At 38.1% G+C, this 16008-nt stretch overlaps 1 protein-coding gene across 3 annotated transcripts; it reads right to left on the minus strand.

Moving 5' to 3' along the window:
- Positions 1-600: 600 nt before the first annotated feature.
- On the minus strand, positions 601-11576 carry LOC133525102 (zinc finger protein 572-like). 3 transcript variants are annotated; one of them, XM_061861353.1, is made up of 16 exons: positions 11419-11576; positions 11167-11257; positions 9689-9865; positions 8873-8966; positions 7588-7719; positions 7043-7206; positions 5652-5763; positions 5212-5321; positions 4799-4896; positions 4244-4544; positions 4069-4149; positions 3698-3845; positions 3203-3379; positions 2708-2806; positions 2140-2219; positions 601-782 (listed from the first exon to the last, which is right to left on the minus strand). In XM_061861353.1, exons 1-16 carry the CDS (start codon positions 11490-11492, stop codon positions 753-755), a joined length of 1968 nt encoding a protein of 655 aa, XP_061717337.1. In that variant the 5' UTR covers positions 11493-11576; the 3' UTR covers positions 601-752. The 3 variants fall into 3 exon arrangements, with proteins under 3 accessions (XP_061717337.1, XP_061717336.1, XP_061717335.1); XM_061861352.1 differs by lacking the exon at positions 601-782 and having other exon boundaries at positions 2083-2219; positions 7588-7716; XM_061861351.1 differs by lacking the exon at positions 601-782 and having other exon boundaries at positions 2083-2219.
- Between the last annotated feature and the right edge of the window lie 4432 nt (positions 11577-16008).

The following is a 16008-nucleotide window of genomic DNA, read 5'->3' on the forward strand; positions in this document are numbered from 1 at the left end:
TTAAATGACGACTGTCACTTTTTTGTTACCCTTTGATTACTGCGATTTTTAAAGAATTAAAAAAGTTTAATGTTGCTTATTTAATGTACAAGATCATTTCGCTTTGAAATGATACATGTTTGATTTTTTATTTAATATGATTAGTAAATATATCTTGTTTAATGTTTATAGTTTATTTTCATTATTTTGTTTTGTCGATGTTTCTATAACGTGCTGTTGATTACTTTTAAAGGTTACTGACGAAAATAAGGACACAATCAATAATAATGCAAAATCAATGTTTTTTATTTCATAAACGTATAACCGGTAATTTACCGGTTAACCGGTTAGTCGGACCTCGCGTCGGTAAATTACCGGTAATGAAAAACGCCCGGTTATTGCATTCCCTAATTTGTTCCTGAGTCATGGGTGTTTTCTATGTAAATAAGTCTGTATGTATCTATATACGTATGTATATCGACGCCTAGTACCCATAGTACAAGCTTTGCTTAGTTTGGGACTAGGTCGATCGGAGTTAGTTTTTCCCTAAATATATATTTTATTTATTTTTTCGTCGGCACATCAGTAAATAGGTACTCTAATTTATTCGAAATGAAACAATTTGTTTTTATATTTAAAACATTTTCGAATATATTTTGAACAAAACGCCTTAATCTACATCAAACAACTAAACTTGGTTTCGCTTAACACTACACCTAAATCAAAACTTCATTTTCCACTGTAAAACAAAAAAATAAATTAAATAAGTATTTTCAGTCGGAATCGGACAGGGGGATGCTTTCCTGAAAAAGAAAACCTTTATTTATATTCATGTTGTTATTTCAAGTGGAGTTCAATAGGAATTGCAAATAATGTAAGTAAGGAACGAAATCTCCATGCACCAAAAAGTGTCATCAAAAAACTTTAAATAGGTGGCGCTACAATACCTAGAGTACTTGAACAAAAAAATCAAATCATAGACAGCGCAATTCACTCCGTCAATAACGCCTAGGTTCTTAGCTACTCTGGAGAGATTTGGAACTATTATTTATAGCTGACAGCTGGACAATTTTGCAACAGTTCTACCATAAGAGATGCCACTCCTTTTAATTCCACATTCCATAAATGTAAGGAAAAATGACACAATTTGTTAGCATTTGACATTAATCAGGGGTTGCCATACGTCCCGTATATTCAGGACTGTCACCGTATTTAAGTATCGCGTCCCTTATTTATTCCCGTCCCGTTTTTGTCCCGTATAGGAACCGTGCGCGTTGGAGAATCTGCCATCTCGTGGCCTAAATCGGAACAATAAACATGTACATTCACGTGTTTTCTTGTGCATAGTAGATTCTGCCATCTTGTGGGCTATATCGGAACAGTAAACATCACATTTACGCCTCGCGCCAAAAATCTGACGGCTCCTGTGCTGTCTCCTACAGTTCATGCACGCTCCCTATATCAATATCGCTGCAGAATACCGATATAAATGGTCACGATCATCTCTGTTTAACCACCTTGTTTCCTCGCCTACTTCACTTCTTCTTTTACCTCAACTAAAAAATTATATTAATAAAATATGTAACTATTAATGACGTTATTCATAAACGCGTTACAGGCCTGAATTAGCCATCTTTTGTCTTCATCTGTCATTTTGACTTATGTATTTGTAAGAAAGGGATAAAACATAATTTAACTAAATCAGACCCGTAAAGTTTTATAAATAAAGGGGTTAACTGTTGGTCATGGTTGTCGTTCAAAAGTGCGAGATTACGAAGTAAGAAGGTGAATTGGTTTGTATCTATTGAACTTCACTTTATGTTCCGGTTACAGATTTAAAGCTTCTCGTAAAAACAGGTTCCAAATGTATTTTATAGTCAGGAGAAGTGTGATGAAAAGCTATGTGTGGAACACGGCGGCATTAACTTAAGCTTAAACTTATCATAAAAATCCTCCATTTTCAGATTTTCATCTTTGTCTCGTTACCTGAGTCGACGGAGCCCCGCTCCTATTTCTGGACAGTCTGGCCTTCGGGCATCTGAAGCAACCTAACGAACCTATCCTACCTATCTATTGGTTTAATGTGACTACCGTCAAAATATTACGATCTGCCTGATCTTACGATCTGCCGCCAAAATATACGCAAAGGCGGTTTCTTACCTCAAACTCTCCTATAAATATATCGGAGTCATCGGAGTGCGGCGGCTGGTCTATGTTGTCCACTGCCGTTATCTGAGGACCTGCGTGATACAAAATTAATAATTGATATCATGAATTCAGCTGAAGTACTTCATGTGTACGTGTCTCACATGTACCGAACGATTTAATTTCTGTTCCATCACCAGACCCTAAGAAGTTGATCTGGAAGTTCTTCTTTCCTTGTTATTTTAAACGCAAACTACCCCCTCCACCTGATCTTGGCGCTTTACCGGTGTTGGCATCCTTGCCTATCCGAGAACTAACGCCGAAACTGACTTTTACATTAGTTTATGTAGATGGCACTCTCCAAATTAGAGGAAACTAAACCCGATGATGATGACTTCCTTCACCAAAGAGAAACTGATAAGTAAATCCCAAAGTTACGATTTCAAGAAACCCATTGGTTCGAAAACGCGAAATCGAGTTTGGAAGCCGCCTTAACCCTAGTCCATTAGCGCTCACCAGAGCATTCCTTCCTTCCAGTCTTTTCCATCATCAGGCCCCAAGTAGTTCATGTAGTAGTCCTTACCTAGTGGGATACATTCCATGGGCTCGAACAGATCAGTGATGAGATCGAGTGGCGGCGATGGTGCTGGTGGCGGTAGCGAGCAAGATGAGATGCTGGACCCTGTGGGTGTTTTCAAAATGATTACATTTTGTAGTTATCATGTATTTGGCAGCGGGCCTGGGAATGCCTATCAAAATGACAATATCGCTCGAACATAATTACGATCATTGATGACCAATCAAGCAACCTCAATTTAATAGCCTGTTTTGGTACATAAATATGCCTATATAACCAAATTGAAAATCATTTAGTATGGTGCCAAGATATTAATATACAATTTTGATTTTCCAGGTTTGACGGTGGCGGTGGCATGCATGTTGTCATGCTTGCGGGACAGCCAGACGAGGTACAGACGGTGAGATCTCCTGCTTGATGATGCACGGCTTCTTGGCAACTCCTAATGCTAGGATATATGTAAATGGGATTAGAGTAAGAAACTACAGTTGTTTGACTTACCAGGTTTCACAACGTCGTCGAAACTACGAGCAATATGACGCTCCAGCGGCGGCAAATGCGACGGCATGCATGCTGTCATGCGCGGTTCCATGCGGGACTCCATGCGTGGCAGTAGACGTGGTGGAGATGGTGGAATCTCCTGCTTGATGCTGCACGGCTTCTCTGGTACTTCTCCTACTGCAGAGTAAGAAAATATTTAGTTTCGTGGTCGTAACACTTCTTAGAAAAATAAAGTAAATTCGGCTGATTATCCCATCTTTAAGCAAACAAGATCTGATGATGTAAAAAAGTATGTGTAAATAAATAGCCTTTATTTAACTCAAAAGCAACACGTTCTTGAACGGCAATCGATCTGCATCACTCATCATCAGCATAGATGCATCAGCATTGCTACGCATGGTGGGGTTCTTTACCGACTAATTGTAGATGTAATTTAATACGTAAGACCACAGTGGCTACATGGGTACCATTGGCACACGGATTTACAACACTTACCATCAGCGGAGAGTGCAGTGTGGTATGCATGGTGTGGTTCTTGAACTGCCAGATGTAGCTGCCCTCCTGCATTGATCTGTGGAACCACGGTGGCTACTACTGGCACACGGATTTGCACAGCACTTTTCATGTCGGATGAACCTTGCTCCTAAGACCAAATTCTAAAATAATAAGTAAAGAACGAACACGAACAGTATATAGCGTAAGAAAAGGAGAAATGTGGAAGGGCTATTAACTTTTACGCAATGTTCGTATCAGTCAAATAGGCCCAGTTGTCTTAGCCCTTAACATATTGTTCGAAATGCATTTGAAAAGACCAGTATTTGATGAGTATGACGATTTATTATACTTCAATATGATGTGAATTTTACCTGAGACCGGGTATTTTCAGAATTGTTTACTACTATCTTTCCTCCGATCCTCAAATCATCTGCGGTGGCGGGAACCAGCATCTAAAACGATTAAAGATAGAAACTTTTAAAACAAATCCTTTCGTTTGACCAATAAAAAACTGACATGTCCAATCAAATCGTTTAAAAAACTTACTTGCTTCCCGCCAGGAATCTTAGTATCAATCACCTTCACTAAAACAGGCGTACTGTTATCCGGTTTTAACAAAGCAAATGGCGTCTGTCTGGTGGCCAGAGCCACCCCCATGTGGTATGTCTTTATGGGGTCCACTATGACTCCATTGCACATGGTACTCCAGGGCAGGTCGTTGCTCCAGTCGCTGGACTCTAGTGAGGGGGAGGATTTTGGAGTCCATGAGGAGGAGGATAGGACTTCTATGGAAGTACCCATGTAGGGGCCGACGGAGGAGGATACTTCGCATTGATCGACTGAGGTTCTGGAAATAGACAGATTAATATCAAATCAAATCAAAAATTATTTATTTCGAACAAGGTCCATATCGTGTTAGTAACATATTTGTACTTAAATCTAGGGTGGGTGGTGTGTCGTTTTCATGAAGAAGACATGGGTTGACTAACACTATCTGCTAAAAAGGCAGACGATGCGGGTGACAGATTGATAATGGTTTGAGGAGAAGAGAGTACTATAAAGTATAAGATAAAAAATAATCTATTTATAAATATGGCATACCTGGTGGAATCAGGCTGACTTTCAGAGACAGTGCTGACGGCTCGAGGAGTGATGCTGCGGCCGCGGAGAATAGCTCCATTAGCGTCTTCGGAATGAGCCTGGTGAAAGTTGAAAGATTTTATAGTAGAAAAAGGATGGATCCAGCAGTGGAACATCTCAGTAAGCCTTGGATAGTGATGATAACATAGCATGTAGCCTTGAGTTTTGTGAAGTCTTGATTTTGATGCTGCATTTCCGTTTTATTCCGACTAACCGAAACCTATTAGCGTCGTAGTAGCAAACTAGTACCTGTATCGAAACGTGTACTGAATGAAAATAATTTACATTAGATTTCACTATCTACTAACGCAGATCCACCGACTGAAGAAAGCTTAAAATACAAATACCCCAATAATAATAATAATATATTTCACCTTATTTTTATGGCACACGAGGTTAGACTGCTGATTGAACCCCTTAAAACAAATATTGCAACGGTAAGGGCGCTCGTTGGTATGAGTGAACAAGTGGTTTCGTAGATTGCCTGAAAAAAAAACATAAAATCGTGATAAAACCCAAAATATAATAAAACAAAAGTAAAGAAATAAGGAAATATTCTGGATTCGGGAAAAAGGTATTATAGAATTAATTTCATAACCAAGATGTATAAAACAGGATCCTAATATTTCGAAAAAAATTTGAGGACTCTTGGAAATTGTACACCTGCAGGTATATTATTGTTACGGTCATCGCGCAGGACATGACATGGTGAATGCTACACTCGTATTTTACTAAGGCACGGTATCATACCATTTCTTGCACGATAAGCGGAACCTACGTACTGCAGGAGATAATAGGGATGAGGAGGGGTAACCTTTCTGGTGGAATCCTTTAGGGCAGAGGTGGCACTTGTAGGGTTTGATGTCTGAGTGGGTCTTGCGGTGGGAGATCAGGGTGGACACGCGGTTGAACGTTTTGTTACACACCTGTACAAATGGAAGGGTTTCTATAGGATAACTTGCTAATCCAGGCTATCTAATGACATCAAAGGATTCAAAGGACACGAGCAATTCTAAAAGGAACTGTATGATGGTTTTCAGGTAAAAACACAAGCGTTTTGGCTGAGCATGACATATTTGGAATATTCTCGTTTGATTAGTATGAAAATAATGTAGACGTAGTTGTAGTAGTATATACTATATTAAATTGTCTGTGTTAGGTGTGTTGTCTGAGAGAGATCGCTCTGTAGCAATAAGGCCGTCTGTTGTTTACCTCTATCTTCATGTATATGTGTGTTTTCATGTACATTTAATTTTATTCTGAGGTTGTGTTATAAAGAGGATTTGGACTGTATTAACCCCTATCCTAAAGTATTTAGTGATAATTCGTCACGTTTAAACTTTGCTTTGCAATTGACATCGGTTTAACCCGTTGCTGACAAACTTTTGGTGTGGAAACATTCGTCACTTGCATGGTCACCGGCATGGAAATAGAAGAATGCAATAAATACACCCCAAAATCTATTATCACAAAAGAAACGTGTAATTGACGTGGTTACTTCCCTTAGGACCGGGGGGACAATTACAACCCCTTTGGTGCAAATTGGCCGCAAAGGGGTAGTTTCGAACGTCACTTTTACTGATAATGAGCGAAGTCGATGGTGGTCGATTGTACAAATTGGTGCCTATGTAATACGTTTTGTCTCATAAATAAAAGTGGATGTGCTGAAGTGGAATTGATCTTGATGACCAGCATAAAACGAGGACAATGCAGTGACACACAGTGGTTGAGGGCATAATGAACATGTAGTTTTATTCTCGTTTCTCTTGAATTGGTGGCGACTTTGGTAATTTGTCTTTATTTCATTTTGTGTGTGGTAGGCTTGACTGGTGGTGTGTTGGCTGATTAGTCAAGTCAAGACAGTTATTACGCAGCTAGAAGGCCGCTCAGTAAAGGATCTGATGTTGGGTTACTGAAGGCGACAATTTGCCTAAAACTATAATCAGTTTAATCGCAAAAATAAAATTGAAAAGCTTTCACAGCCGTAAGTACTCTCGCTGGAATATACCTATGGCGCAGTGCTGGATCATGCTGGACTACTGGAACACTACGTGCAACAGCGGAACTTCCTCTGTGTGTACTTGATATCTGTATATCTTCAAGCAGTAGTGGTATATGTGAACACCTCAAGCATTAGTCTACTGACAAAGTTGGTTTGCCAGACTATAATAATATATGTGTATACATAGTGGTGGTATATATTACCTCGCAGCCGTAAGGGCGCTCGGCGGAGTGGATGGCGCGGTGCTGGCTCAGGGTGGACAGCTGGCGGAAGCTCTTGCCGCAGGTGTCGCAGTGGAAGTTTCTCTCGTCTGTGTGCGTTGGAAGATGGCGCATTAAGGTGTATTGGTGCTGGAATTCTCTGCTGCCTGGAAACATATGAATATATAAGTGTTCGCCATAATAGTGCAATTTATTGCTGTGAACAATCATTTAGAACACAACGACGTATCGACGGTTTTTTTGGTTTAACCTTATAAGACAGGGCTTATAGAAGACATACCTAATCTTCATCTTGAATAGTTAGGTTTTACTTTCACTGTGAGAACAACATGTGAACAAAATGTCAAGCCCTTACAGAATATATCGACATGGGATCCCATTTATATACATGATCATGTATTTTACTTCAGTACTGCCTGCCCAACGCATGGGCGTCTGAGTCGTATTAGTTTTTTTTTTGTGTCTTGGTAGATGTTATTCTGAGATTGGTAGTTCATTATTCCAAGATTTAGAAGAATTGAACTTACAAATGCCGCACTCCCACAGTTTAACGGTCCGTCCGTGTCTCTTGACGTACTTGACGTAGTGGAACCGCGAACGGGGGTCAGTCTTGTCCACCTTGCAGGCGCCTTGGGTGCCTCTACGCTCATTAGATACTGCTGAAACATTTGAAAACATTCTCTTGAGTAATTTTGGTACATTAAACTTTCACATTTCATAGTAATTTTTTTCTAGCCTGTTTTAGCCTTGATCTCCATGACTCCCGAAACCCGATATAGCGCTTCTTCCGGCCAGTTGCTGAGGAAGGTGTCTAGTTCGTCCCGTTCGTTCTTCGTTCGTCGTTCATAGTAATGGAGAATTTTTAGTGATTTGCTTTTACAAGATTTGAACGATTGCAGAGAAATATCAGAGAAAAAATACTGTTTTACAGCGGAACAAACTATTCAAAAATATAAAAAAAAAAAACTCGAAATGAACGGACCATGAACGGACAAACCCGGCACTTCTGACAGGTGCGTGTAAATTTAATGTAGGAACTTCGCTCGCTCGTTCGATAATCCAACACAGTACGATGTAGAACCATGATGATAGTACACTAAAGCAAAAAGGTTATACCTAACCTTGCAACAGCGAAATATACAAGCTGTTTAAAATAGACTGGACGTATAAAGGGCGACCTATAAAACATGGAGGTAGTCCATTTGCGAGATTAAAATACGCCTACAGGATGCAATCCATTCCATTTGGAAAAAAGCTTATTTCAGCTTGCTATGTTTTTTAGGAAGTGACGTTATATTACCTGTGCCAAAAATATATAGGCAAATGTACATATAGTAGCGGCAAAAAAATCTATCATATTACTTTTTACCTCCATTCAAAAATATGTAGTAGTAAAAATAGACAGGTCAAATCATGCAAGCTAAATTAGACAAACTTCCAATGGGTTGAGCTGAAACTTCATATACATCGGTAGGTAACAATGTAATATTATGGTACTATCGAGCTGATCTGATAGGCTCAGAAGGTGGCCATAGGAAATCTGCGATAAAATAACGCAACCAAATTGTATGTATGTATGTAACTAATTATACTTTATTGTACAGAAATAAAAACACGCAACTAGTTAAATACATAGAAAACATCGATGACTCAGGAAAAAATATCTGTGCTCATCACACTAATAAATGCCCTTACCGGAATTCGAACCCAGGACCATCGGCTTCAAAGGCAGAGTCACTACCTACTAGGCCAGACCGGTCGTCTACGGTTGGCGCAAGATTTGAAGTTAGAATATAATGATCCAATGATTACCTGCTGAAGTGGAGGACACTAGGTGGGAGTCCGTGGTGGTCTTCGGAAGGTAACTGCGGCCATTGAACACCGAGCTCGAGGTATCTGCTTCTTGCTGAAAGAAAGCACATGCAATAGGTACACTTAGAGTAAGTATCTTAAATGCATGTTCTTAGATAATGGTAAGTGGGCGTGCGGGGTGGGCGTGCGGCGTGCATGTTAAACAAATGCAAACGTATAGGAGCGGCCTTAGTGCACGCTGCTCAAATGACTTGTGAGCCCGACGCCACGCTGCACGCTCCGCCGAACGCTCCGCTTCGAGCGTCCAATCAGGCCTTACACTAAGTATGACTTTCTGGGCTTTTTTGTCAATACTTAACCTTTTAAGATGCTACTTCCACTATAATCTGCAGTGGCAGCATGGTTCCATTTTATCGCTTGTCACTATGCCTGTCACTTTCGCACTCACATACGTATTAGAACGTGACAGGCATGGTGACATATGATAAAGAGCCGACCATCTTAGCCCTTCTGGTACTGACGATACTTGTACTACAAATAATCTCCTCATTGCTAAGCGCTGCGTCCAGGTTCTTGCCTTCCTCTGTCCAGGCGAAGCGGGTTTGAGAAGAAGTTGGTACTTAATGTAAGAGTGTAAATAAATACGGAGGCGCTGTACGAAACTGTCCTATGTTTGAGCTATCCTTTTTACTGGAAAATTGCTTTAACTTCATACTATTACGTCGAGAAGGTGAGAACTTGTCTATGCTTCTCAGGCAGTGCCTAAGGATTGAAAAACACATATCGGCATAAATAAAGGCATTCAATAGTTAGTACCTCGTTGCTAAGGGCAGCATCCAAGTCCTTCCCAAAGGTTTGCCCCGTACCGAAACCAGGCTCAGACACGAGCGACGCGATATTGCCGTCCTCTTCTGTCCAGGCGAAGCGAGCTTGGGAGTGTTCGAGGGTGTCAGGGAAAAAGCCATCGCGGAAGAGGGAGCGAGAGACTTCTAACTGTAAAAGATATTATTTATTGTTAGAATACAAATAAAACATGAATTTAAATAAATTTAAATTACTTGAAAGCTAAAGAGGACAGGGGAAGTCGGCTTCTCCACATAAAAGTAGTCCTCATTTTTGTTCCCTGGATGGATATTGAGATAAAAAAAAAATTGCACCTATATTGACCATAACATAGCTATGTCCTTACATTTGAGTTTTTTCGGTTTTTTAATTATTATGAGAACTAAGAGCAAAAACAAATTTCATGCCATTTTTAAAAGCTAACTTATGGGCTCATTTATCGGTAGCTGATTTATGGGTATTTGATCGGTCATCCGAATTGGTTGTAACCTCAATAGTCCGCAATGTAACGAAAATCGCATTCGAGTTTGCGTTCCGTGTAAATCAGCCTTATAAAAACCTAAAAACTCAAAACGAAGGGGCGTGGATAATATACATCAAATTGCGTAAAATCATTTTCTATAATGTTAATATCCAGAAAGGAAAATGGGGACTACGTTTGTATGGATAAATAGGACGTCTCCTGTCTTTCGGTCATTCTACAAAAATCTCATTTCCCTGGCCAATCTATTTGCAAATTCCCAGGAAATTTCGCTTTAATAGCATCTCATTTTTAGCAACTCTGCTCGTTCCAAGTTGCATCTACAACCAAAACAGCTAAGCGGAATGTTTTAGGAATTAGCAAGTATAGCCAGGGGAATGAGCTTCCAGGGGACCCTGAAGCGGTCACGTGACTTCCCCTTCCGTCTTAAGCATCACTGAAATAGTCCTAAGAAGCTAATGATGCATGAGACTTACAGAAGTCTTTGGCGAATAAAGTTAAAAAATCAATTATAACTCTTTACTAAAATAGTTCGCATATTAATTAAAAACCACAGCGATTAAGCACATGAAAGTAACGTTGAACCACAAATTGTTTTATGTTTATTGTAACCTAAATATATAAACCCTATTTGCATCTCTCTCCAACGACCTCATTTGCTAGGAGATGCACACAGTGATTAGGTACACGTCACAGACTTTTTTAAAACACGGCGCAGGTCAAATGATGTCTTCTAATCTAAATGAATCTTCAGCTAAGCGCCAAGTTTGTAAATAAATTTTACTTTAAAATTGTTCGACAAAAAATAATTTTTATATAAAGCTTGCAGTGGAAAAATAAACAAATTTGAAACTTTTTTAAACATTTGAGTTCACCCGGACAAATACGTGTTATTTACTACGTTTTTAATTTGCGTTTTGTTTCACCATAATCACCACAAATTTAAAAATAGTTAAATATAATTACTTACTTCATTGCCACCTGAATTTGAAATTAACGGCTCCTTATTGTAACTTGAATCGCTTTTATCATATTTGTCGCTTAAACACACTTTTCGTATGCTGCAAAAAACACAAAACGGCACAAAAATAAGTAAAACTTTCGTCTTTAAAATAAAATTTAAAATAATAAAAAAACGCAAGCATTATAAGCTTCGATAAATATCAATGTGGTTGCGATTCATTTCTCGTTTATTAGGTACAGAAATAATCGAACATCGCACCTTATTATTTCATCGCCAGGCCTCATGAAACTACCACCCGGCATTTCTTTTATTTCGTCATCAGAAAACATCATTTATTTTTGCAATATTCAACTTTTTAACAAAAAACACGACACTTCACAACAAATTTTCCTTCATTCGCGACGTTTGATTGTTATTTTCGATTCTATGGCAATGCGCGCACGGCATTTCAAAATTGGAACGTTTGGTTTTTAATTTTTGGTGGTTAGCTTTTCTCTTGAAACAGGTTGGTCATGGTATGTGACCTATTTAAAATAGTGTTTTATAAAATATTGACAATATTTACGATTATTTAATATTTACTGATTTTTTAAACGCGTAAATAATTTTACTCGTGCCTACTTACTTTCATATATCTACAGAATATGTTTTGATTAAATTTAAATGACTTATCCACTCACTTGCTTCATATTTTTCAGTGACCTCTATTATTATTTCTTATTTTTTGTACCTACGTTATGAAGAATTCCTTATTATGAAGGAAAACATGTAGTAAAAGTATCTTCATTATGAGAGAAAACCAAGTAAAAAGCGTTTCTCTTGTTATAAAGAGGGTTATTTCGCCGTAAGTGGTCTGCTCATTCCAAGCCACTCCATACTTGAAGGAGGCTTCGTCTGAGGAATACTTATATCGCGACCTATCGTTCATTATTCTATAGAAAGCCATAAAAACACATGTACTTACCTACGTATAGTTAGCCGGCGGCAATTGGCTACTTGACAGTTTTTTGTAAATAATGTCAATCGATCTTGGTTTTCCCGAGGATCAATTGTTTATATAGGACTGATGGCATTTAAGCAACATAAAGGTCAGAAATGAGAGTTAAAGTCTGACGCTCGCAGTCGACGATTGAAACGCCTCTAACAAAATGATAAGGTGATGTGACGTCACATCATAATAAGTCTGTCCTAAATGTATGGAAGATCAAGAAAATTGCCATTTTGACCCTGAAATATATTGCGTTTATGTGTATAATTGTCATACAATTTATTTTTCAATAAAATGTAAGGAATCCAATTGTACCATTTTCTTCTTTTCAAAGTCAGTCTTTTCTATTTTTCAAAGAAAAAAAAATTTTTTTTTGATTTTCTTCGGAGCTTAGTATTTTTTTATAATCTCAATATAATTTTTTAAATTCCACTTTTTTATTATGGATGGCTCATTTTCTAAATTTTGTTATAATACTCAACATGTTTCAAGTACCCAATTACCTCTAACCTAACCGAATTTTTGTCATTTTTGCCTTTTATTGGTAACGATTTTACAAACTTAGTATGTATGTTTGTGTGTGTCTTGGGAGCGTAATTTCGATTGTATGGGAGCTTTTTGGCGGCGAGTTCGTGTGACTTTTATCTTGTGTATGATCAGTATTATCCCCAATTCTATAGCTACTGGTTCCTGATTTAATTCATTACCCAGTAATTGGCACTGGCAGCGAAACGCTTCAAGATCGAAAGAATACCTCCGCGGGAATGCCTTTGATTGGGGGATATGTGATCTAATTGAAATACCTCAGATACCTACCCACTCTCTGATAATTTCTTGTGTGTGGCCATTAAATGTGAGGTACGAGAGTTTTGGATATGTAAAAAACTGAAAACTGTCTAACTATCAAGGTTCATGAGATACAGCCCGGTGACAGACGGACAGACGGACGGAGAGCGGAGTCTAGTAATAGGGTTCCTTTTTACACTTTGGGTACAGAAACCTAAAAAGTGGTCGGATGGGACGCTATAAGCCATGAAAATTAATCCATTTTATGCCAAAATGCCCTACGTCATCATATCAGCTCTTTTCCAAAATGCATACAAATTCAAACTGCTGGATCGATTTCTATAAACCTACCTAAAAACCAGCGGAAGGAAACTCGCTTTCACGTAAAAAAAATCGCATCGAAATCGTTGTTGGAGAGCTACCATGCCACAGACAGACATTAGGTTCAAACACACACATTTTGTGTTGGAGTTTAAAAACTCCAGTTTCGTGGCCCCAGTGTGACACGTGTCAACGGCTCTTGCGTGCGTCGGAATGTTCGGCGCGTGGACACTTCAACACGCGACTGTTACAAGACGATTCGGTATTTGGCTGACTGTATTTAATTATAATTTAACTAGAGACCGATCTCACTTCACTGGTAAACAGGTAGATATAGCTACATTCAATATTTCTTTTTAGGTGTGAATTTTACCGGCAGAGATGGCAAGATCAGATACTTAATGACAGTTTTTATTGTTTTTCCTTAGTTAAAGTTCCTGTTGTTTCATCATAAAGTCTATTACAGACTATTGAAACAAAAACACCCAAAAAAGTAAAATGTAATGTTGTAAAATTAAGCCATATATATTTATTAGCAAACCTTTAATATTAATAAATAGTACTTGTGTAAACACAAATTAAGTTTATTCACGAATAAAAAACTATACAAATATAAAGCTTAACTTATCAACAATATGCGTTCCGTGCTGCCATCTATTGAGTTCCCTAGACGGTGGCAAAGTTTTTTGAAGGTTAACAATAAACTGTTTAGCGCGGCAAAGTGGCGGTAAACTCATGCCGTTCACAGATCTGTTATTGCATTCTCTTGAAACAAAACAATAAACATCCTCCTTTTTCAAAGTTGGTAAAAACAAATCGATTGACACCTCATTCATCGAAAGCGGCTCAATCGTTTTTACCCTACGATGGAATACACGACACAAAATTACAGCCTTCATGCAAACATAGACTCTTAAAACTGCCCTTTCCATCATAGTCGGTTAAGTTATTAGTTCGTTTCAAAGATAATTGAGACTGAGTACCTATATAGAGGTATTATCAAAGTAAATTTAATTTTACGGAGTACTAACTTTGGTTCGTTTTGTGTTGCTAACGCCATCTCTGTGTATGATTTTGAAATATATATTTTGACAACAGCACCATCTAGTGTTTTTTCGTTGAACTTTTAAGTTCAAGAACATGAAACGGATTCAACTTTTGCTTGTTCTAGTTCCCCTCATTTTTACTAGATGTCGCCTACACTATGAGATTAGCGCTATCTTTTATCGCATTGAAATACTAGTTGCTTTGCTTGAATGCGCGTTGTGGAGTATAGAAGCGACCCGTAGTAATATTTGTAAAACTTCGCGTCGTAGTGGGTAGATGGCGCAATTTTATATTTTTAATTATTTTATTCTACACGTAGTTACGTTTAGTCACAGTATTGCTGTGTCCCTACTTTTAGGTTTAGCAGTTGTTACTGAATACTACTGAATGAATTAAGTATACTGAATTAATAATAAATAATAGTAAATAATTGATCCTTCTTTTTATTCGTATCTATTTATTTACTAAGCGGACACCAAAAATGCATATAGGTATAGTAAGTACCTACATATTTATAAATTTGATGGAAGATTGATAGTGAATATATAAAAATTATGTCACTATTACCACCATTTATATATAAATATCTATTTTTTATTTACTATTTATATACTTTCATATTTATTAACAAAGGCATATAAAAATAATAAGTAGTTACAGTATAGATCGTGTCATTCACCAAGACGCCTGCCTTAACTCGTATTTTCATGTTCTTAAAGGTTAGAATTGATAAATCTGCGCGTCATCGTGGATGACACGATATTATACTAACTGCTTCACTTACCTTATTTTATTTTATTTATTAGGAGAACAGAGTTAAATGTACATAAGGTTCTAATAAAACTAACTTACACATAAAACATGCATTTTCCTCCACGACAGTCCTCACCGAGATACACTTTTTAGGGTTCCGTAGCCAAATGGCATAAAACGGAACCCTTATAGTTTCGCCATGTCCGTCCGTCTGTCTGTCTGTCTGTCTGTCCGAGGCTTTGCTCCGTGGTCGTTAGTGCTGGAAAGCTGAAATTTGGCATGGATGTATAAATCAATAAAGCCGACAAAGTCGTACAATAATATCTAAAAATTTAATTTTTTTTAGGGTACCTGCCCTACACGTAAAGTGGGGGTGAAATTTTTTTTTCGCTTCAACCCTAAAGTGTGGGGTATCGTTGGAAAGGTCTTTCAAAACGAATAGGGGTTTTCAAGAAACATTTTTTGATGAAGTGAATATATTCGGAGATAATCGCTCCGAAAGAAAAAAAAATGTGTCCCCCCCCCTCTAACTTTTGAACCATAGGTCCAAAAATATGAAAAAAATCGTGAAAGTAGAGCTTAAGAAAGACATTAAATGAAAACTATAGCGGACATGATCAGTTTAGCTGTTTTTGAGTTATCGCAAAAAGTTTTCCCTTCATAGTAAAAAGACTTATTTTAATTAGGTATTGATTATGCAAATTTGCCTATTTGTTTAACTCAGGTGAAAGGTACCGTTTCATCCCTTGGTTAACAATTTACTATACTTTAAGCTCCAGTTTAGCTTATTGTGACGGAAGAGTAACTACGGAACCCTACACTGAGCGTGGCCCGACATGCTCTTGGCCGGTTATTTTATTTATTTATACTACGTCGGTGGCAAACAAGCATACGGCCCGCCTGATGGTAAGCAGTCTCCGTAGCCTATGTACGCCTGCAACTCCAGAGGAGTT

The sequence above is a fragment of the Cydia pomonella genome, chromosome 14 (assembly GCF_033807575.1).
Source record: "Cydia pomonella isolate Wapato2018A chromosome 14, ilCydPomo1, whole genome shotgun sequence".
NCBI classification, from domain to species: Eukaryota; Metazoa; Arthropoda; class Insecta; order Lepidoptera; family Tortricidae; genus Cydia; species Cydia pomonella.

Bases quoted from the DNA above. Each gene is read 5' to 3' on its own strand.
- LOC133525102 (XM_061861351.1), bottom strand. From the start codon at position 11,492: ATGATGTTTTCTGATGACGAAATAAAAGAAATGCCGGGTGGTAGTTTC. The intron at 8,967-9,688 runs GTACTAACTATT...GCTTTCTTTCAG, and splicing joins ATGCTGCCCTTAGCAACGAG to CAAGAAGCAGATACCTCGAG. The intron at 7,207-7,587 runs GTAAGTTCAATT...ATATGTTTCCAG, and splicing joins ACTGTGGGAGTGCGGCATTT to GCAGCAGAGAATTCCAGCAC.